The sequence below is a fragment of the Ciona intestinalis genome, chromosome 12 (assembly GCF_000224145.3).
Source record: "Ciona intestinalis chromosome 12, KH, whole genome shotgun sequence".
Taxonomy (NCBI): Eukaryota; Metazoa; Chordata; class Ascidiacea; order Phlebobranchia; family Cionidae; genus Ciona; species Ciona intestinalis.
In genome coordinates, this window is record NC_020177.2 from 2,731,062 (window position 1) to 2,754,793 (window position 23,732).

Below are 23,732 nucleotides of genomic sequence, written 5' to 3' on the forward strand. Positions count from 1 at the left end.
ACCATGATACGGCACGAGAAGGTACGGAAATATGCGATGAATATGCATACACGTAGTTTGACCTGTTGTAAAATAAACTTTATTTTAAAGGATTCTATTTGAATAAAAGTCTGACAACGCCATTTAGCCGAAATATATATTTCTCTTATATTATACAATTCGCTGGCCTAAATTTTTCTCTGTTACGTTTTCGAAGCACCAGATTCTTACTGTATTTCTTTTCACCAGAATCGCACGGCTTTATCAGCACCAGATCAAGGTTAGAGAGAATTTATTCATTATATATATATATTTAAGAGGTGGTTTTACTTTTTACAAACCTTCACATATATTTATTGAAACTATGCGAAAGCAATAATGAATATCTGGTCAAAAATCCCATTCATCTCTATTTAGTGATACAGCAATATTAACGAAACAATAATATTTAACACAATATCAACAAAATTATCTGGTCAAAATTCCTATTGATTCCTATTAGTGGTACACCATTTATCCGCGAAAACACCACAAAATAAATTTTAACTCAAAAAAAAAAATTTAAAGTAAAATCACATGTGCAGTGTACCTATCATACTCTGCAGACCATACTGGTATTTTGCAAACTATGTCCCGTTCTTAATTGTACAAACATTATACCATATAGTGGTAATCCACTAATCCTTTAGTTGGTGGCCACGTTAAATTTTGGTTTCAAAATGTTCTATAGCCCTCACTAATACCTGCTGTCTAAAAGAAGCAGCACGATTTCGTGTACTTTTAAAGTTAATTTTCGATACGGACGCCTAAGTTTTTTCAAAAAAATTATACAGTGGGTATCAGTGAGACCTAAGTAACATTTTGAAACCAAAATTTCAGGTGGCCACCTGCTTAAGGATTACCAACAAAACACACCTGCAGGAGTGGAACCAAACACTCTCAAAACTGGAACCTGTGTCACTTTGCTTTTTTTAAATTCAGAAAATGTGACATCCAAGTTTTCCACTGGCTTTGCCATGTACGAATCCACCGATACTGCCCTCAGAGAAAATACTTTTTCTTTATCTTGTTGAGTAGACATTTTTAATAATAATATTCACATGCTAGAAAAATATTAAGGAGTCTTGTAAGAATGAAAACATATATAGCTACGTGTAAAGTAAGAAATCTTGTAACTTGATATCATATAATTCTGGCGGGAGAAAAATGTGCTATATAATCGCCTTTTAATTTTAACCAAAATATTTTAAAAACTAAATTCAAAACAGAGATCACCCTCATTATAAAATTGAGACATTTCGATGCAATTAATACTCATGCAAAAGTAAAATGTACGAGAAGGCGCTAATAATATTTTGGTCGGTGCGTAGTTCGTTTGTGGTGCAAAACTGCACGACCATGGCAGTGTTGCATGATTATTATTTCAAAGAATGTCAACTGTATTTATACTTATCAAATTTTATTGAAATTTAATTAATTTATGTATCTACGGTATATAACACTAAATAAGTGGTTCGAAAAAGTTTAAGTTCCGTTTTGTTTTGTTATCAATGTTTTGGCATAAAGCGTTCATTCTGTTGGCAACACAGATAAACCTTTTTCTCAAGAAAAAGGAAAAATCCCGTCATTTGTTTTGCTGTTCACATTTGGTTTAACATGCTGCAGTGTGTACAACTACGTTAGAGAAACATATCTGCAATCATCCACCAATTACGCCAACAAAATTGAATGTGGACTTCTAGGGCTTTACGTTTGTGCTGTGGGAACTCTTCAGCGAATTGCCGGTAAACGCATAGCTCGATTCATATAAACAGCATAGTATAGTGCAGATAGTTTCAACAGAAAAAAAAGTCTGTTGCTTAAGCTGAACTTTTTCTTACAGATATGCCGCTTTTCTTCTCCAGTCTAATGCTCGGAATTACACAAACTTCTCCCCTTATTTGACTATTTCGTCTTCAAACATCTCAACTAAAACAAAACAGACATTTCTGACAAAAACGTCTCTCCCCATGGACCTAAGATTACGAAATATTTCACTTTTTGGTTCAAAAAATGAGACGACTGCTGTAAATGTGACGGAACTTAGCAATTCAAGTGAAACTGCGAACTCACACGAACTTAACTTTACGAACTATCCTCCAAGCAGTGAAACAAATTTAAGTGAAAATTTGGACGCCTCTGTTTTAGGGGAACATGTTGAAGTCGTTAGCCAAAGCTTTGCAGAACTTGGGTAGGTTGTGTTAAAGTGAATGTATTTTTTGACACTGTTGAATGAATGAATGTGACTTTTTGGGGGATTGACTTTTTTCCTTCTGGCTGGCAATTTGAACAACCCATTAGTGATTACTAAGTTGGACAAATTGCGATTAAGTGTTTTGCCCAAAGACACATACGCCCACAGCATAGCAGAGGCGAGCTTTGAACCCATAATCTTTAGGTTAGAGACAGGAGTGCTAACCATTGTTTTGGATTTGGTTGTGTAAAAGTAAAATGTATTTAATTGATACTAAAAATGCAGTTGTTGTCAAACATAGGAAATCTTCATAACTAACCAGACTGCAGAGTATGGCAGGTGCACAAGCGATTTTTTTACAGACTTTTGGTGATGCACGTCACAATTTGTCCCACGCACCCCAAATAATTAAACAAAGAAAAAAATACGTATCAAATTAAGTAAGATTTCCTAACGTGGCTTGAAAATGAACATGCTTTGCACGCAGATTTTTAATAATAGCACGCTCGCACGCGAAAAATAACCGTCTTGCATGTGCGAGATTTCGTCAAGAACTGCCATACTCTTCAGACTGGATAACTAATGTGTTAAATAAATTAGTTCAGTCATTTTTTAACCAATTTGTTGTATAGACTTGGTGGATGGGATTGGCCGCATCATTGGATTCAGAGTATGCTGGAATTCCTCAATGTTCAACTTGGTGTGCCCTGGATACCTGCAATTGCAATTGCAACACTAACTCTGCGTCTTCTTGCTTTACCTGCTTATATAAGAATGAGATCTTTTATAGCGCGATCACATAACAGTCAGCCAGAACAGGTAACATATTGAAAATAAATTTCAAAAAAGTCAATGCAAAAATTCATAATGATAAAACTTTGGAAAAAAGGTCAAAATTTTGGGTCTTTTTACCCAGCTGTTGCCATTTTTTTCAATTCATTTCTGGGTACTGCCCAGAAATGGTGCACCATTTAGTTTTTTATGGAAATACATTTGAATATCGATTTTATTAATCAGGACAGCTGCTCAAGTTGTTTACCAACCGCATTACCACATACCTAATTCTCTTTATAAAACTGTCTGTTATGAATTTATGAGTATACTATGGATAAATGTATATATATGATAATATGTATATATATTTATAAAAATTAGTAAAATTGGATGATTTATATTTAAATGTTTTTTCATAAATGTCTACATGGTTCACAAACTAGGACAGCTTGTAGGCCTATATATATACATAACTACACATATACAAATTTATTATGTATATACCCTTAAAAAAACATGTATTCCTAGATGCGCTTACAAGCAGCTGCAAAAAGTGCGACATCAAAATTGGAGCAACAACGAAAAATGTTGGAATATATGGATTTCTTGCGTGAAAAAAATATAAACCCTGTTAAAGCTTTGCTTTACCAACTTCCTATTGGAATCACCTTTTTATCTTTTTTCTCTGCCATGAGAGGCATGACACAGGTGGTTTGATTTTTTGAATGTAATGAATGTTATTTTATCCTAGAGTAGTGGAAAAACAACATTCGTTATCACACGGGTGTTTTGTTTCATACACCTCATGCCAGCTAACATTTCCCAAGTATGTTACTTTGTGGATGAAAATCCTAAAAACGATTTTAATTTGCAAACTTTGTTTTTGGGAGATTTCCCTCCTTTGCAAACTCTGCTTTTGGTGAAAAAAATGTTTAGTTTTGGCCCAAGGCTTTTGGGGCAGCTACAAAAATTAAATATAACATATATATATGTATAAATCAAATATAATATATATATGTATATACATAAAAATCGATAATATATATGTTTTTTGCACAAATTTGATTATTTAGGCAAAAGTCCCGAGTTTAATGGAAGGGGGTGCGTTATGGTTCACCGATTTAACCATCGTCGACCCATATTTCCTGCTACCCACCCTGTCGTGCACCTCACTATATCTACTCTTCCGTTTTGGTGGGGCAGCTACAGAAGTGGGGCCAATGGCTGAAGTACCTTTTGTGAGTAAAAATTTGTTTATAGAAATTCCGATTTTTTTTGGTAAAATGCAATGGCGAAACTAGTATTATAAAATAAGGCATAAAAACCTGCATATTTGTCATACATTTTTACATTCTATAAATTGGTAGTAAGATAATGATTAAATTCTAGCTAAATGTGTCCAACATAACCTTAAATGAGTCTTTTTTTAAAGAAGGCTATTTCGAGCACACATGCTAAAACAGAAGTCATTTATAAATTCGCTAAAGTTTTGTACCAAACTTTTTCAATATTTCATCCTTATGAAGCTATTTACCAAAATATATGAATAGTAGGATGCAGGAAGATGGGATGCATTTTCATTCTATTTTTTGTCCAATTTGTTACTAAACAAAGAAAATTCCAAAAATTATAAAACCGTCTCCTCACAACTCCCCATAGACTTTTGGAAATTGTTTAAAACACGACCAAGTTTTTTGGATATTATATGCAGTGCTAAAGGTGTCCCGTTCCCCCCGCTTTACTATATTATTTTTATACATATTCTTAGATGCGAAAAGTGATTCTGTATTCTCCGTTTGTAATGTTGCCATTCCTGGTTTACCAACCTTCAATTATGTTCATATTCTGGATAACGAGTAACACCTTTTCATTCTTTCTTCTGCAATTATTTAAACGGCCAGAAGTAGAAAGGTAAAACTAGGGATTTGTAAAAAAAATAATAGGTTACTGGGCCCGTTTTTTAACATTGAAGGCAAGTTTGTCCTTGACACTTAACGGCAATTGCTCCAACTCCGTCATTCTTTTGGGTTGTATGAATTGTTCGTCATACATTCCAAAAAAAAAAAAAAAACTTTCTTAAGAACAATTACTCCCAATGTAACATACATGGTAACTCGTAAGGGAGCACAAGGTGATGAAACAGAACATTCGTGAACATTTTATAATGACTGTCGTTGCTCCTCCATGCCCGGAAAAAAATCATTTTTATTTTTTGGCCCAGGTACTTCGGGATCCCAAAAAGGGTGGTCCATCCGAAAGCACTAATGGATGAAATGGCTACAATGATGAACCCAATGAAAATGATGCAGAAAATAAACGAGGAGAGAAGACTCGCTGAGAATGCGAAGATGAAGATTCAGAAACACATGGAAGAGATAGATCGATTCTCTAAGCAGCAGAAACAAAAGAAAAGTCTTTAGGAAATTTTAATAAATTATTTAAACGATTGGGTTGAATTGAATACGTAAATGTTAGCGATATTCTCGCAGTGCGAGGCGCCTACAGTCGTTATAACACAGATGTTCTGTTTTATACACCTCGTTCCCGCTTACAAGTCGACAAAAAGTGGTTAGCGCGCCTGCCTGTGAGGTAATTGGTTCAAGGCTCGTCGCTGCTACCATTGGGGCGTATTTGTCCTAGTGCAAAACACTTGTCACTGATGGGTTGTCCAAATTATCAGTCACACCACAGCCTACTAGAGATATTTAACTCGAGTAGGCCGTGGTCACACATAAAAAATCCTATAAAAAATAATCACCCACAAAGTAACATACTTGGTAAATCGTAAGCTGGCACGAGGAGTACGAAACAGAACACCCGTTTAACGACTGTCGTTTTCCGGCCACGCGAGGATAAATAAGTTGCATTCATCCATAGAAGGTTACTGTGATTAATATAGGCTCACGAATTTGGATTGTTTAGTTTGGCGTAAATGCATTTTGATTTGATAAATTATCCGCTTCGTATATCACAGCCAAGTGCAAGGCAAAAAAGTACTGAGATGGCAGTTATATCTAATCGAGCCACGAGCGTGTGGGTCATACAGGAAATGAGCCAAGTTAAAGTTTGGGTTAGAAAAGTATTAGGTTTTTAAAATACTTACCGCGTTGTAACGATGCATCAATTTAACTCGAGTTTTCAAATTTATAAAACCAGCGAAGATATTAAATGAATGAATGTAACTGTATCCTCGCGTGGCCGGAAAACCACAGTCGATTTTTTTATGTATGGGAGTATAGCTGATAATTTTGACAACCCTTTAGTGTTTGGTGGGTTGTAGCAATTGCCGTTAGAGGCAGTTTAGAGGTAGGCACGCTAACCACTTTGCCACGGGGCCGGAGGAAATCAGCAACAAAACGACAAGCACACACACATTAATAAAGTAGGGTGGGGGAATATATAGGAAACCTTTTAATTCTGTTTTCTCGTCCCATTTAGTAGTAAACAAAGAATTATAAAGCTGTATCCTCATGACTCCCACAGACCGTTGTTTATAATTGTTTAAAACACGATCAGGATATTTTGGTATTATGTGCTAAAGGTGTCCCATCTTCCCCCACCCTACTATATATAGAATTGCGGGTAAACTCTAATGCTACTGCAAGCTGTAAGGGAATTTTAGTTTAATTTTGTTATAACTACACAGTTCTTTGAGCACTTTAATAGAGTAGGGTGGGGAAGATGGGACACCTTTTATCTCCACTTTTTCCCATTAAGTACTAAACAAAGAATATTCAAAGAATTATTCAACCGTATCCTCACGACTCCCCATAGACCGTTGTTAATTGTTTAAAACACGATCAGGATGTTAGGATATTATGTGTTAAAGGTGTCCCATCTTCCCCCACCCTACTATATGTCAATATTTCTAATATGTGATTCTAACTGTAACTAGTACTGTGGGGTAAGATGGCTACCGTTAGCACCCAAATCTCATATTTCCCAACCGTGTTTTTAACAACCAACAACGCTGTTTTACAACATCAAAACGACAATCGTTCAAACCCGCTATGGATAAAAAGTATGGAAAAGACCGTAGGCGAAAAGCGTGTCTATACACCTGCCCCAAATTTAATTTTAAAAAATCACCGGCTCCGAGGCCTTTTGTTTACCATCTGCTTGATTAATAGGTGTATAATATACTTCCGAGATCATAAATTGGTTATGATGCGCACAGTTTCCGCGCTTCTTGTTTATATTTCAGTTTGAATGAGCGAAACCTAATTGTAAATATCCTTATCACGCTATAGCGTTGTCGGCAGTTCCGCAAACGAACGGACACGGAAAATTAAGAACCCAGAAGTCCGCTATATTTAAGCTAATCTAAACGAAAAACAATAGTCATATCATCAATTTCAATTACCATCATATTGCGGCCTGTTGTTTCTAACTGTAAGATGAATAGACGCATATGAAGCTTTCTTAATCATGTTTTTATTATAGAGAGGATATGATTGCTGCCATCCTTCCAGTCCCGACTTAATGCCAGCTTGGTATAATTAATCATTGACCGCGCTCAACACGGAACTTATATTTCAGCCGGATGTCTGGTGTTTATTCTTTGGCACTAAAAACGTATAAATAGTGGTGCTACTACCTCCGAAATCGTACAAAAAGATCGAAAGAGATCTTTCTGTAGATCGAAAGAGATCGAAAGAAGATTTTTTCTGTAGATCGATCTTCTTTTTGAAGATTAAAAAGGATCTTTTTGTATTCTACATTGATAAAAGTCTACACAGATAAAGGGGTTGTCGGCAATTTAATGTCGCTGAGGTTCTACGGGAAGGCACGCCATGAAACCTGGAATTTGGGGCAAATTGGCTCATTACCCTAGAGTCTAAGTAGACGTGTGTAACCATATATGTCGGCAATGCGGTACTAATATTATATTACATTTATTATGTTTAGTATTTTTCACGTTCAAATATTCCGGAAATGTCTTCATTTAAAGTGTGCGTCGTTCTCTTTATCGGTTTGTGTGCAGTTGTACACGCTAGAGCCCAAACTTACCTGACGTGCTCAGATAGTGCACCGCCGCTTAAGGGCGATCGAGGGCCACCTGGGCCTGCGGGACCACCTGGCGCAAAAGGTCCAAAAGGAGACACTGGCGTCACAGTAGACTTAGAGATAAGGATGCAAGACTTCGAGACACGTTTGGCAAAGCTTGAGGGTAAATATCAAAACTTTTTTGATAAAATTTAAACTTTTTTTAAATTTTGTTAAAACATATTTTTGTTAATAAAAAACTTTTTATCAAAATTAAAATATGCCATGACGATAGGTTAAATCAAAAATAATCACTATATGATTATTTTACAGGCCAAACATGCCAAGGCACGAAAGGTTAGTATTTACTTTACTTTTATTTTACTCTCAAATTAGCTTTAGTTGACGCGTGTATACTGCAACTGTAACAACGGTCTATGGGAGTCTTCAGGATACGGTTATATAATTTTTTGAATGTTCTTAGTTTACTACCAAATGGGACGAGAAAATAGAATGAAAATGTATCCCATCTTTCCCCACACTACTGTACTAAAATTTTATTGAGAATTTAAAGTGTTTTATATTATTTTTAGTTATTAATGGAAAAACATGGTACGGGCCAGGAAACGGTTATTTCTACCTCGTTATTGCCAAAGATATGCGTTACAAGCAAGCGAAAGCAGAGTGCGGGAAATTTCAAGCCACCCTTGCGGTACATGCACCCAGGAACCAAGGTGTTATGAAGTACGTGCATATACCTTGTTTTAATAGGTTGCCATAAACCTATTATGCTGTTTAATTTTCTGAGTATTGGTTTAATCTTGATTACTTATAACACATACCCTATGCTCCTTGCTATACAGGCAAATATATATATATATTACGACATTTATATCAATCTTTGCAGAGTTCTTCGCAAACAGATAACGGCTATTACAGAAGAGGATTACTGGATCGGTCTCACCGATATAAAAGGAGAGGGGAATTTCGTCTGGGAGGACGGCACACCATTAAAGGACAGTGAGGCCAACTGGTATAAAGGAGAACCAAACAATATTAGAGGCGAAGACTGTGTAGGCAGCAACTTTAGAGATACTTCACAGTGGAACGACTACCCATGCTCCCTCCGCAAATTATACGCACTCTGCGAACGTCAAGGCTAAAAAACGAGCGTAGAAACGTAGATGGCCATCATACCAACGTATAACTGACCATTGGATCGAATCTGAACACCTCGAACTTTTAAACATTTTATAACGTTGTATTTGGTTAACTCTAATAAAATATTCAAGAAACAGAATGGTATGAATTTTAGGCTAGAAATGCTTACTGAGTCGGTTTAATTTTGAGGGACGTTTATAGAGAAATACAAAACCGAAATACTAAAACGAAAAGAACGACTCGTAAAACTTATATCTCTCTTCCTAGAATCTATAAACGGAAATTATATTAGACCGTTGTTTTTGATTGGGTATTGCGCTTTTGGATTAGGGATGTTTTGGATACATTTAAGTAGTGGGGTGGAATATAGTTAAATATCCTATTTCATTTGGGTATAGTAATTGTCTGGGACCTGGGATTTGGGCAACATGTGGCTCATTAGACTGCTCGTGTTCGTCGTTATTGCGACCAGTGTGACTCCGTCCAGAACCAAGCCTGTGCCACAACTTTTTGGAAAAAATGATATAGTGAGTGGGGGAAAATGGGACACATTTTCATTCTATTTTCTCGTACCATTTGGTAGTAAACAAAGAACATTCAAAGAATTATAAAACTGTATCTTCACAACTTCCATAGACCGTTGTTAATTGTTTATAACACGATTAGGATATTTGGATATTATAGGCTAAAGGTGTCCCATCCTACCCCACAGTACTATACTTAGTTATCCTTGTGTGACAGGAAAGCTAAAGTACCCGCGCTTACTAGATGTGTTACTCTGTGGTTTTTTATCACTTTACGTGGCTGAACTATCCCGAGGCCATAACGTTATAAGTTTTTTCCCGAGGCCAGCACATACGTCATATATTTATCTCTTCGAAAACAATAGCGAAGATATGTTATTTAAAGAATGAAAAAAAGGGAATCAAAAGCAAAACAACAGTTGTTTAAACAACTGTTTAAAGCTTAACATTGTCAGTTAAAAGCGTGGCTGTTGCATACAAAGTTATACAAGTGGGTAACGGTAATGAGATGTGTGAAACAGAACACCTGTGCTATATTAAAATTCACTTATCGACTTCTAAACCTTCAAAAATATAACAACACGTTGTCTTAATTCATACACACCTTGTTTTAATTGTGTCCCTATCACTGTTTTTATTTCATCTTTTAACACTTTTTGCAGAGTCGGCAGACGTCGCTAAAGAGCCGTATAGCCGTCGTAGTGTAACCTGATACATGGCGTGAAAAAGAGACGACGGCTGCGAAAAAGTGTCTTGGTTTCATCATACGCATTCTTGTACAGCGCAGAACAACGGTACAGGTTCATTTCAGTTTCAGATTTTGAATTACTTGCGCGGCGTTTCTACGCTTACTGGAAAAATGCCGGGGTCTATAGAACTGGGTACGGGAAAGGGAAAAACGGTAGTCCCTCCCAGTAACTTGAAGCATGAAGCCGGAAATGGTGACATGAATTTAGCCGAAGAGAAACAACATTATGTAAAAGGTTGGTATCATGAATACAGTTTGGAGAGGTTAAGACGCAGCGCTAACGCTTTTGCTGCTAAAGGATATTACAACTGGGTTCTACAATAATAACTTTATTTGTCTCTTCGATTACGGTAGCAAAGATTTAGAAATTTTAAACGAAAGGACAGGGTACAACGACAAAATAACAGTTGTTAAAACACAGCACTTATAGTTAGGAATATATATACATTTATTTGGAAGAAAATAAGCGTGGTCGCTACACCTAGCAGACAAACGAGCCATTTATGTTTAATTATTATGAAGTTAAACTTCTAATAGAACGTTTATTTTTGTGTCGAAATCATAAAGCTTATTGATTTATCGCGCGGTAATACATTTAATGTGTATTTATACATGTTTGATATAGGATTTAGAATGTAAATTTGCAATTCTGTAGTTAGAGAATTAGCGTTATATTCCCTAAAAATGTGATTGCCTTGCAGACGAATCTTAACCTAATAATTAATGAAGTCAGCCGCTGTATATATGCAAAATATAGTAGAATGGGGGAAGATGGGACACCTTTAACACATAATATCCAAATAGCCTGATCGTGTTTTAAACAATTAACAACGGTCTATGGGAGTCGTGAAGATACGGTTTTATAATTCATTGAATATTTTTTGTTTACTACCAAAAAGAGAAAACTAAACGAAAAGGTCTCTCACCTTTCCCCACCCTACTATATTATACATTTTTGGAACGCTATTTTTTCATGCAGAGCGGTGTAGGTCCGAAGAAGCCAACAATAGTAACTCGGAGAAAAGATCTTGTTCGTCAACCCCAGAAACAGAAGTCCGAAACCAGTTGCTCAAATCAGTGAAACAGGAACAGCCTGAAGAAAGCGAAATGAAGGTACATATGACGTAAATTTTCTGTATCTCTCAATATTTCACAGTATTTTGTTTTGGCGCAATTGGTACAAAACGGTATATAGTAGGGTGGGGAAAATGAGACACACTTTCATTATATTTTCGTCCTATTTGGTAATAAGCAAAGAACATTCATAGAATTATAAAACCGTATCCTCACGACTCCCATAGAGCGTTATTATTTGTTTAAAACACGATCAAAACGATATTTGGTCATTCTGTGCAAAAGTTGTCCCGTATTTCCCCAACCTATACCATAACATTCGTATGAATTGGTTTCTGTTGGTTGCCAGTCGATATGTTGTTCAGTTCGCAGTTGGCGTATGTGGCGCTAAATTACAGTGTAAGCGGTTCCATGGTGTCGGATTCTAAGCGGCGTATATTCGCTCGGGAATTCGATAGTCACTCTAGTATTTCACATTTCCTTTCCATAAAGTTTGTGAATAGTCGTTTCGGCTTATAAACCTACACCGCCGAGCCAGCTGTCGATCAAAAAGCGTATAAGGCTGAAATTGAACCTTTAGACGTCCACATTAACTGCAGGATGCATCGTTTTCCACACAGTTCTGCTGCTAGAGCAAGAAACGCAAGTAATTTAATACGCAATCTCCAATAACGTGCTTCCTATATAGCTAAAAGCAATCTCAATACACAGTTCGACAGCCTGGAAACGTACACCTGATAGGTTTAATTGCAGCCGGATTTCAAAACGTGTAGAATTTTACCACCCTGCTATACTTTTTACATTTTGTTGCTGTGTGGTTTTTACACACCATATAGTAGGGTGGGGGAAGATAGGACACCTTTTCTTTCTATTTTTTCGTCTTTTTTGGTAGTAAACAAAGAACAATAAAAGAATTATAAAACCGCATGCTCACGACTCCCGTAACCCGTTGTTAATTGTTTAAAATGCGATCACGATATTTGGATATTTTGTGCTAAAAGTGTCCCATCTTACCTCACTCTATTATTATATAGGATTTATAATGTAAATTTACAAATTTGGAGTTAGAGAATTAAGCATACGAAAGGGAAGCATACGAAACTAGTCCTACATCGCTTTTATTAAACGCATGAAGAAAATCAATTCTCTATAAAAGAGCATAAAAAACAACGCATTTTGCGGCTGCAAATTACACCTTATTTTTCCCGCAGAGTTTCGCTCAAAACACAATGAATGAATTGCTGGGTCTTTACGGCTACGATCGGCTTGCAGAAAACGATTTAGGACGATACCGTTTACAGGCTGGTATAAGTTCACAAAGAAATCGTTATAGCGCAGATTCTTCCAGTGACGTTTCCCCACAACCAAGTGATCGAGAGGACAAATGTAAGGATTCAATTAAATATTAATAATTATATACTGTAGGGATGTGCCGAGCCCGAGCTCAAAAGCTTGATCGCCTCCCTTTTTTGGCTGGAAGTTGAACTGAACGCCGAGCCCACATGCTATTGCTATAATGTGCCACGCGAGAGGGAAAAGTACTACAAATGAAATAAGTGAATCAACTAAAGTATAACGAGACTAGTCAGCATGGCTTTTTCGTTAAATAATTTTCGTTCGTAAATTTGGTCTCTGGATAGTATAACGTATAGAACAGCAGCGAATGTGCCCTTATCGGATAACAGCCCGTATCAAATTACAGCCGGTTTCGAATTACCGCTAGTCTCGAATTACACGAGTGCCCAGTGTCTCCGTATCTGATTTTTGGTGAAAAGCAAATAAAAACTGCTGCATCATTTACAAATAATTTTTGATTATTTTTTATATGAATTTTACATCTTGCAACACTGGAAATGCCGAAACCACTGGTCTCTTTAATCTTAGCCAGCGCTCTGCGAGTTGGAGCTTTTACAACTTCGGCACATCCCTATTATATAGTACTGTGGGGCAAGATGGGATATACCGTTAGAACCCTAATCTCACATTTTCTGATCGTGTTTAGAACAATTACCAACGCTCTTTAAGAGACGCGCCGCTGGTTGTATAATCCTGTAAATATTCTTTGTTTACTACCAAATTGGACGAGAAAATAGAATGAAAAGGTGTCCCATCTTCACCCACCCTACTATATTATATTTATGCATTTACTTATACGTTTATCTATATCTACAGCTCGGCCTTCAGTTTTAAATCTGAAAACACATACAGCGTCCCCCCCACCACGCTCCACGAGAGAGTCAGCTTTCTCATCGTCTAAAAGAGCAAAAGTTTTTGAAACTGGAATATCGCTTCCCCGTAACGTGGGTGACCGCTCACATTCTGGACGCAAGCCCCTAAACACGCCACCGCACCCCAAAATCTCCCTCGCCTCCCCAATTCGAGGTAAGACACATTTTTGAGGGTTGACGTACCTATAGGGTCGGGCTTTAAAAGCACTATTTTCTATTGAATTGATTTTGTCTATGAAATCCAATATAATGCGTCAGATTTACAAACAATGGTTGACTGTACTTCGGGGTAGGGCTTTCTAAACATAGACACTTTTCTAATGATTTGATTTTCTCTATGAAATCCAGTATAAGGCGTCAGATTTAAAAATAGATTACGAAACATAGGAGCGCCCGTTTTCCTACTGAACCGTAGTTAATGTACGTAACGTCAAGTAGTTCCTCAGCAGTGTCGAATTACTTCTATTTTGACCTTTTCCTACTTTACGTCTGTTTGAATTTCCGCAACTATTCCATTCGAGTGACTGTTGTCACATAGCGCGTCCACTTTAGTCGTTACACCTCCGTACACCTGAGCTTGAAACGTCTGAAATCCAAGACCGTTCTGTGTGGTTTATGCTTCGGTTATAAAGCTTTGGTTCAATATCCGTTTGGGTCCATATATATACGCTCAATACTTTGTGCCGTAAAAATGTTGTATTTTTGTTACTATGAAAACAAGCTTCGCCTTCTCTATATAGTCGGTTGAGTAACCATACCGTCAGCAAATAAAACAGTTTTACGCGTCCTATTTAGTACTAAAAAAGAATATTTACAGAATTATATAACCGTACACTTGCGACTCTAAAATATCGTTGGTAATTGTTCAAAACACGATCAGGAAATATGGGGTTTAGGTGCTAACGGTATCCCATCTTACCACACAGTACTATATAACGTATGAGACGGTATATACAGCAGTCAATAGTTCAATATTTTGTATCCTTCCTCACGGTCAACAGCAGTTGTACCAAAACCACTAAACACAGCTGTTGTGTGGCGTCATGGTTTAGAATTTCGACCCAGAATCCGTTTGCCGATAACCCATACGTTCAGGCAGTAAAACGTATAGTGGCTGAAGTAACAGACACTTAGAACTTGACACGCAAGCATATACGGCCTCTCAAGCTGGGTGGTGCTTGAATATATGATATTGTACTGCTGCGGGTATTTAAGAAAGGGATATACCGTTAGCAACTAAATTCCTTAGTTTCACATCGTGTTTTGAACAATTAACAACGCTTTTTTAGAGTCGCAGGAATATGGTTATAATTCTCTACATATTCTTTATTAATTTACAACCAAATAGGACAAGAGGGGAGAATGAAAACACGTCTGGAGTTCTGTTTCATATACCTATATAAGTAATTTACGAGTTATCACATACGTAACTTAGTCGGTTCATATTTTTTCGGAATTTTTCCTCTTTTTTTGAAAATTTCCTTTTACAATTAAGAGAAATAATATACAAAAACAAGCTATGGATAAACAAGCTATGGTCACGATTTTTACTTTATCATTCAAGAATACTCTTATTTAAACAATGGGGTATATAGCGAAACCATTTTAAAATGAGACAAATTGGTCAATTTCCAGCCTTCATAAATGACAAGGTACCGGAGACGAGTCGGCTATCGCTCGGTTGCTATTTCTTTTGAATGAATATGAATTGGTTACCGATTTCACGTTCCAATTGTAATCGTTCACCCACGTTATATTACGGATGACACTCAAGCCGCAAAAATCGGTCTGCATTTGACTTTGTTTCTGATATAACGTCGGTTACGTACTTGGGCAAGTTTTACTTCCAGCTGTGAGGTTCGAACCCACAACATTCGATATACTCGTGGTATGTAACGGCTTGAAATACACACCTTTCCGGCAATGGACCAACATAGGCTTAAATTCCGTGGTCGGACACCTCACCAATGTAGAATAGAATGGGTATACGGCTTTTTGGATTTGGTATGAAATATTTTATATGGGGTAACAGAACATACTTATAGAGTGATTCAAAGCCCGTGTGGATTGAAAAAATGTAAATTGCATAAAAACTTACACGGCGTAAAACTTGTTATTTGTTTGAATACCAACTATAGCCCTTTCCCACACCTTAACATGTATATGCTCCACTAGGCCAACTGTACATTGTAATCCCATATGCCGCTGCTGGCAAACAGGTTGTCAGGTGTCCAGTTTCGTCCCCGGTACAATACGACGATCTACACCACGGTAATGCAGCTACCAGAGCTGCAGCCTAGTCCCGTGAAATCGGGACGCTGAAACCCGATATCAGACCACTCGACTTTAATCTACGCGTTTGTGTTTTTCGGGTATTTGTTGCACGCAGCCGCCTTTGTTCGGCAAAAATTCGCGATCAGATCACCTTGCACCCGCGAGAACGCCAGAGAGACAACAGTCGGGTACTGTTACGTAACAGTAAACGCGGTGTCAGGTTACAGAGCTTGTCACGGCAACGCTTGAGTTTAGTTCATCTTTGGAATCTTATAGTTTACTGCTGATGCAACCTTTGGCTTCTACGAGTATCTTTACATCTGTACTAAAGCAAAAACAACAACAAACAGAGTTTTCCCTTGTTTCCTGCATTAATTTGTGGCACAGACTGCAAACTGTACACTTTAAATAGTAAAATTTACCACTACTTTTTACCTCTGCGAAACTTCGCAAAACTGAACTAGAAAAATCAGTAAAAATCATAAAAATGATAAACTATAATGACGTAACATGCAGGGTATGACGAAGAAGTCACGTGCTCGTGGTGCCGAAAACAGGGTCGGTCATTATTTACGCTTCAAGAGAACGACGGAACGAAAAGTTTCTGCAGCGAAAAATGTTTTGCTGCTTGCAGGCGGGCAACTTTTAAAAGAACTCGTGTAAGTTATTATGTCCCTCTGCTTTGTTGTGAAATTTCGGGACGAGAACACTGTTAGTGTTTAAAGCGTTTTTCTGCCCTGTGCTAGTGTTTTATAAACAGTAACAGTCACGGGTCTGTTTTTAAAAATACCAAGATTTAAATGTAACTCTAATTTATTTATTTTACGCTCTCATGCACCCTCCTTAACAATTATATAAGCAATACATAGGGATAAACGCTGGCCACAGACTAACAAAAGTTATTTGGGATGGCGTAGTACGTGTTTTATGTATATACTTAGGATGTATCAACTTTCATATTGCAAACTTACAGAAACTGGCCTTTATAGATTAACCTTGTTACTTTGCGTTTTTCGCCTCGGAAAAATCAAACTTTTGCGCGCTAGGAAAACAAAATGCTTTCTGAAATAAACCTCCGTGCTAATTAATTTGCAAGCCCCTTGATATAAACCGCTACCCGATCCAAAGCACTTGTAATCTTACCCGTGAGAAATCAACCTCTCGCAGGTGTGTGACTGGTGCAAGCAGATACGGCATCCGAGGAAGTTTCTAGAAAACACAGGCGGAGATGGAAGATTGCAGTTTTGCTCGTCGCAGTGTTTGGAGGGCTACAAGATGGCCATCTTCTGCAAGGAAATACAAAACGGAAAGGTACAGATTTCGTAATATACAGTAGAGTGGGGTAAGATAGGACTTTTTTTACTCTATCTTTTCTTTCTATTTAGTAGTAAACAAACAATGTTTACTAAATTACACAACCTTGCCCGGCGACCTTTTTCTGTTTAAAAATAATATAACTTTTGCATATATGTCCCCAACATATAGCACTTTTAACAAAATTAACGCGTAACAGAACAGCACGATCAGTTGAATAAAAAATATAAAAACATCCGCTTTTTAATATTCTTGTATATAATTGTTATATTGTAACTTGTTTTAATTGTTTAGAGCGAGGATGAAAAAGATGACGTTTCAAACACCAGTAGTGGTAGAGGGCTTATCTCTCCACCGACCGACGACGAGTCCGGACTGGTCGATCTGCGCATGCGCAGTCCGTCAATCAAGATAAGGCATGCCCTTCTTACAACGTCTTTGGACAACCCCAACACCAGCAGCAATCGTACAAAGTCAATAAGTCCCGACGGTGTGTTCACTCTAGATCCAAATCCGATCCGACCGAAACGCTTCTCTCGCGATGATACGTCATCAGGCGTGACGTCATCGCCACGCAATAATGACGCGGAGAGCAGAAGATTTTCCTCCACTGAAACTAATCACAGAAGTCATTCAAAGGAGTCACACAACAGATTCCGCCATAGCGACTCCTCTCTAAGAAAGGCACAGAAATCAAGATCCAGCAATGATGTAAGACCAGTTGTCCACAAACCGAAAGCTGGGGTTCAGTCACAAAGAACCCAGGCCTCACCCACATTGAAGAAGACAGTGCGAACAGCATGGCCTCCTGTGGGAGGAACTCCAAAGCACCTGCCTCCGCTATCCACAACACACGAGGCTTTAACTAACATGGGTGTAGGTAAAACCTTGAACCCCAATCCCTTGCCTGTTCCGTTTTTCGGGGAGCAGTCGCCTATGAACGTTGCCGCCTTACAAAGCATGCTTGCGTCTGGATTGCTACAAAACCAACTACCCCCTAACCCTAATTTATACCCCGGTTTATACCCGGGGTTCCCTTTTAACCCACAATTACCCAGTTTACCCAAAGAAAATTCGGAAAAGTTGGACCCGTCCAGCTTCTTTTTGGGGCTTATGGCCGCTGGGAATTCTCTTCCGAATCCAGGGGCATTGCCGGCAGTGGGTGAACCCCACAAACCCCAGCAAAGTGCTCAAATAACCCCAAGCTACAGCAATACACCAGAAGTTTCTAAACCATCAACTGTTGAAGTTCAACAAAAACCACAACCTATAACAAACAATAATACATCACCCTTCCCATACCCAATGTTGCTGGTGCCATTCCCGGTTCCTGTTCCAATACCAATTCCTATTCCAATGCCAAGACCAGATACCGAATCCAAAGATTTAAATCAAGAAATTGAAACTACGAAATCTGACTCACTGAAAGAGTCTGCTACCCAGCCTACAAACCAACCTTCCCAGCCAGCGGGTTTGGAAACAGCCGAAAGAACTCTTTCGCCCAAACCCGAGTCTCAGAAATCCCCAAGCAACGAGTCAGAACCTTTTGATTCCTCTGCGATAGATCTTTCAACGAGGAAGCGGGAATCTTCTGAAGAAACTTCTAGAAAGAGATCGGCAGATGATGTTGCATGTGTTCCTGACCGGCCGATGGTTGTAGCAAATAAAAAGCCGAAAATTCTGGCTTAAACTTCTAAATTGGTATATAGTGCATGCAGCCAAGCGTTCTGTTTGAAAAATTCTGTTCGTTTAGTATTTCACACGACTTCAAAATCAAGTCAGACCATAACAACACCTAGCGAACACTGTAAAACGACGACGGAGTACGAGAATTGCCAGCGTTCCTAGGTTTCGATACATTCAATCAGTTGATTTTATTTATGGAGGTGACCTTCGGTTGGCCATATTATCTACACAAACTTCCCTTTGAAGCAGTTTCTGGTTGAAACCGAATGCAACCTGAAATGTCATGGTGTATACAACGCGCAAAAATCTACGTCACGATATTAGATTATTTTGCACACGCATTCTGCTGACGTATGCATTGCGCAAAGGGAATCGTACCGATGCTGAGATGTTGGCGTCTAACTCAATTGCTATATTGTGCGTTTGAAACTCGACACTGCGTCTCGTTATAATATTCAGCCCTTTTACGAGTATAGAGTTTTCTCTTCAAGCAGGCCTGGCCGGGTTGAATCAAATACCGCAAGCGCCACCGACTTGGGTGGTTTACTGTTTTCGTTTCGCCTGGTTGAAGGCAGACATGAAAAAGCATGGGTGGCACACTTACATGAAACCAACCTTATCCGACCCCTTTCCACAAAAACGCTTTAAAATCGGTGTTCTACACACTTTTTATGCCATTCGGAAGTCCTTTAAGTAGGGTACCGACTTGCGGGTGCTGTTTTATGTTTATTTTTTGTCTTATCGCCGCCATCTGTACTTCTCCAAAAGTTTCAAAATTTATTATTTCCCGAAAACTGCTTTGGATTTTTTTGCTTCAACCGTTACAGTGCTACTTTATACGTGATCGAAATGGCCTACAGTTTGTGTACATATATCACGTTGCTGCGTCCGTTCCCATGTTTCGTAACCACTGCCCGTCACTGTCGTGTTTGTGACGTCACTGTCGTGCCTGTTGCTTGTGATACTGTCCGCTTGCAGTACAACAATAAAGATTTTGTTTCACGCCAAACAGTGGCTAATTACCTAGTCAGTTTTCCAGTATAAAGACCCGACTCTGCCGTTCTAAATTCTGCATCCGCAGTGCTCTCATGTTCAGTTGAAGCAAGTACTGTAACCTGAAACTCGTATCAAACTAGCGGAAAACCGATTGAAAGCTCTTGAGGCCCGTTACCCCACAATGACGTCGCCGCATTGTACTATAGGACCAGGATATCCCAAACTGGAAATCGCAGCTCAATTGGAAGGTGCCTGCTGATCCGAATCCGGCATAAATATTGACGGCATAGCAGCGTGTGTGACGTCACAAAGTCTCGCTGAGGATCAGGTTTCTCCACTGTACAGTCATCCGCCAGTGCTGGATGGCGAAATAAGCAGGCAGATACGTAAAAATGCGTTGGGCGGTTACACGATACACCCATGCTAGGTCTACCGTGTACGATAAACTACTTGAATTTCGCTCTAATTTGCGCCTAAGCCTCTCCGCTTTTGTGGGAAAGTATAGGCCTGTTTAGTAGTTATAGCATTACACAACCTACGCATTAGCGCACTATTATGAGTAAAACTTGGCAAGAATTGTCTATTGTTCGTTGTTGGGAGAAAAATCAAAGCAATAGCCAAGATCACCAGCTGCAAACACATAATTTTCAGATCGCCTTTACATTTACCTGTATGAGTATAATCAAAGCGTTGCAATTTAACCCAGTTGTCCAATATAAATTTGCATTGATTATAGTGCTGAGCTACAAAAATGTTGGAATTCGTTTATATCTCAATGACTTTGCAACAAAAGGACAAAGCAACAAATGAGAATACACCTTTCTTTTATTTATTTTCTAAAAGTTATTTTGATAAAAATATGTTTTTTCGCAGAACAGTCAAAAATAAAACTATTTTATATTTTAAAAGAAACATGTTGAACTTTAATTAATATTTAAAATCCAATTAACCTTAAGGCCTACATCTAATTTTGTTTTTAAATTTTCAAATGTTATTTTAAAGATGTGAGATATATTAACATTAACTGGGCATAAAAGAGCCAAAATGTCGCAATTTTAATTAGGAAATGTAAAGATTTATGCTTTGAAAAACATGCATTTAACAGTTCGCTAGCTAAATTGGGTGCGGAATTTAGATTAAGGGTAAAATGCAAGAGCGTATAATTACGGTTTTGGTTCGGTTGACTAACATGTGAGAACTGCCTCATATATGGTTACATATAATTTAAAGATGGGATTTGAAACCAGGTGTCGCGTTTCACAAAACCTATACATAAATGTCAGTAACCTAATCAACCGATAGCTATATGTACTGTATTACAGCATGCCTTTTAGGGAGGTGTTTATAAACCATAGTTTTTAAATCAGCTCAAAAAATGTGAAAAACTGATTTAATAGTTTGAAAACACTGTAAATTTTAAAGTACACCTTATCACGCAAAGAATGAAGCCGCACATACACACTATGTGGGCTGGGATACGTATGAGAATTATGCGTGTGCTTGTAAACCAAGTATTTTTGTCATATTTTGTGAGTTTTCGGGTAGACAAAATAACCTATCCATCTTTTACATCCATAGCCAGCTAGACAATGTTCATTTCGTCTTAAATATGACTGAAACTTTCAATTTGGCGTGACCAATTCCCCGTTTACTCATACACTAATAGAGAGCCATTAAACCCGTGCGATCCATCAAAAATACTCGGAACGAATTAGTCTTCGTCAGCAAGTTATACCAACGCTATGACCTAACTGTAAGAAATGATAGTTTTTAGAACCTTGCCATTACGTGGTGGTGTCTTCCCTACCATACACACCACACTTAGGTATCATTTTACCAGCGTTCTTCAATTTAACTGAAACCCAATAAGCTTGCTATTTACCCGAAGACAGCAATGTCTGATATATCACAACCTTACGTTTGTAAACACATTTCTACAGCCGTCGGCTAAAGAGATTGGTGTATATGTTTGTATACCGAAGTTAAAGTAACTTAAGACGCCGTACACATATTGGTTTTTAAAACGAGGCCTCATTTTCGTCCTGGGTAATTTTCCGTCGGGTAGCCTGTCGCGTTGAACCATTTTTAACTTCCTTTTCCGAGTTTCGAACCCATTTTTCGCCAAGCCGAATGACTCATGTTTAGGTATTAAATCATTGTGGTAAATTTTAGCAAACCGATACCCGCCAAGTGGGCGTAATCACTGATTTAATCAGAGATTTTCAAGTATTAATCACACCATACGTGGGAACCGAGAATGCTACAATGGTCGCCTCTTGACGAGAAAAAAACAATATTTTTTTACAGTTTAAAAAACAAAATATTGAAATTGTACCTATTTATTGTTAACGATATCTTTTTCTCTTTTTGTGTAATTTTAATTTCCGCGCCTGACATATAGACCAGCTTGTATATATTGGGAAATCGTAGGCAGACAAGTTAGTGTTTGGACTATAACGCTGCTGCCACCTAGCGATCACTTGTTGAATATACTGGCTTGAGATGGTCCATGTTTTTGTTTTTTTTCTCGCCCATTTTTGGTAATAAATAAAGAACATTCGCAGTAATATTACTGTACCTGAGCGACTCTTGAAGAGCGTTGTTAATTGTTAAAAAAAGATATAGTGGGGTAGGAAAAGGTGGAACACTTTTCATTCTATTTCCCCGTCCAATTTGATAGTAAACAAGGAAAGTCAACGAGTTATAAAACCATATCCCCACGACTCCCGCAGATCGATGTTAATTGTTTAAAACATGATCAGGATATTTGGATATTCTTTGCTAAAGGTGTCCCATCTTCCCCCACCTTACCATATCTTTTAAGTTGGATTTTTCATTGCACATTATTTCGGTAATAAACAATATCGCTTTAGAGATTCTGCTGTAATATAAACATGTTTTCGAAGTAAACCCAAAATTACAACTAAATACCACGTTTAAAGTTTCAAGTAATCGGTCTTTTACTTTTTGGCTATATTACCTGACACCAGGCGAGTACCCGACAGTTAACCCTTCACAATTTCTCCTATCGCCTTGGCTATTGTTTTGGTAACAATATACAATAACAGGTCTGTCCCATTCGCTTTATCAGGGCGGAATATCTATATGCCTTTATTATTTTGATTCGGAATTTAACACCGTCGGGTGGTGGCGCCCTATTAGATTTCTTCATCCCCGCACTTAGTTCTCTCTCGACGTCAATTACGGTGCCGTGTTTCACGAATAACTCAGTATAAATGTTCGGCGTGCAACCTGATAGCCGTATCTCTCAATGTGGGTTGGCTAGGCGGGTCGTATTCCGACTCACTACGATCATATTTCGCTCGGGAAATAACAAGAGCCGGCGCGCATGGTGGACTCTTATGTCGTAATGGTATAATGTGAACCTTTAGGGCGTCGAATAATGCGCTAGTTTAGGGTGTAATACCTTTTACACGTAACGTAAAATAAAATAGGGTTTTAAAATGACTGCTGATGTTGCCCCGCCACACGAGAAGAAATACGTTCCACTTAATACATATACAAGTGTATTCAGAGACAATGTTAATAACCTTGGAACCTGCACACAAACACACATTGTATATTATTATACAGTTACGCCATTAATGGTGATAACCCCATTGGGTACAATTGTATATGGGACATACAACATGCTGGCATACAAGTATACGCACATGTGATTCACATTTAGTGTTTTATAAAAGGCCCTGCTCTGCAGTTCCACGCTAGTAATCATAACATGTACCATATTAAGA

The 23,732-nt window shown here is 38.0% G+C and overlaps 4 protein-coding genes across 4 annotated transcripts; 3 read left to right on the forward strand and 1 right to left on the reverse strand.

The window, feature by feature from the left end:
• LOC108950009 (DNA polymerase zeta catalytic subunit) lies at nucleotides 1–1,084 on the reverse strand (the record flags this gene model as incomplete). Its single annotated transcript, XM_018814445.2, is given in 2 exon segments — nucleotides 1–62; nucleotides 895–1,084. Coding segments are annotated over 2 exon segments (228 nt in total), but the record flags the coding sequence as incomplete, so codon positions are not given.
• Nucleotides 1,085–1,599: 515 nt separating this feature from the next.
• Nucleotides 1,600–5,442, forward strand: LOC100176898 (mitochondrial inner membrane protein OXA1L). Its single transcript, XM_002129701.5, has 7 exons — nucleotides 1,600–1,763; nucleotides 1,862–2,209; nucleotides 2,845–3,031; nucleotides 3,515–3,694; nucleotides 4,060–4,224; nucleotides 4,755–4,897; nucleotides 5,208–5,442. Exons 1-7 carry the CDS (start codon nucleotides 1,708–1,710, stop codon nucleotides 5,404–5,406), a joined length of 1,278 nt encoding a protein of 425 aa, XP_002129737.1. The 5' UTR covers nucleotides 1,600–1,707; the 3' UTR covers nucleotides 5,407–5,442.
• Nucleotides 5,443–7,892: 2,450 nt separating this feature from the next.
• On the forward strand, nucleotides 7,893–9,267 carry LOC100179227 (mannose-binding lectin; the record flags this gene model as incomplete). Its single annotated transcript, NM_001167706.1, is given in 4 exon segments — nucleotides 7,893–8,156; nucleotides 8,306–8,329; nucleotides 8,566–8,716; nucleotides 8,880–9,267. Coding segments are annotated over 4 exon segments (666 nt in total). The 3' UTR covers nucleotides 9,136–9,267.
• A 1,181-nt stretch (nucleotides 9,268–10,448) lies between these two features.
• Nucleotides 10,449–19,986, forward strand: LOC101242442 (sine oculis-binding protein homolog). The gene is made up of 7 exons (XM_009862267.3): nucleotides 10,449–10,640; nucleotides 11,385–11,518; nucleotides 12,691–12,865; nucleotides 13,652–13,861; nucleotides 16,498–16,640; nucleotides 17,149–17,292; nucleotides 17,590–19,986. Exons 1-7 carry the CDS (start codon nucleotides 10,517–10,519, stop codon nucleotides 18,982–18,984), a joined length of 2,325 nt encoding a protein of 774 aa, XP_009860569.1. The 5' UTR covers nucleotides 10,449–10,516; the 3' UTR covers nucleotides 18,985–19,986.
• Nucleotides 19,987–23,732: the final 3,746 nt, after the last annotated feature.

What these genes read in the sequence shown, in the direction of transcription:
- LOC100176898 (XM_002129701.5), top strand. Translation starts at nt 1,708, where the DNA reads ATGTGGACTTCTAGGGCTTTACGTTTGTGCTGTGGGAACTCTTCAGCG. An exon ending in ATAACAGTCAGCCAGAACAG is followed by an intron (nt 3,032 to 3,514) that starts GTAACATATTGA and finishes ATGTATTCCTAG; the next exon opens with ATGCGCTTACAAGCAGCTGC. An exon ending in CAATGGCTGAAGTACCTTTT is followed by an intron (nt 4,225 to 4,754) that starts GTGAGTAAAAAT and finishes ACATATTCTTAG; the next exon opens with ATGCGAAAAGTGATTCTGTA.
- LOC101242442 (XM_009862267.3), top strand. Translation starts at nt 10,517, where the DNA reads ATGCCGGGGTCTATAGAACTGGGTACGGGAAAGGGAAAAACGGTAGTC. An exon ending in CAACTTTTAAAAGAACTCGT is followed by an intron (nt 16,641 to 17,148) that starts GTAAGTTATTAT and finishes AACCTCTCGCAG; the next exon opens with GTGTGTGACTGGTGCAAGCA. An exon ending in AGGAAATACAAAACGGAAAG is followed by an intron (nt 17,293 to 17,589) that starts GTACAGATTTCG and finishes TTAATTGTTTAG; the next exon opens with AGCGAGGATGAAAAAGATGA.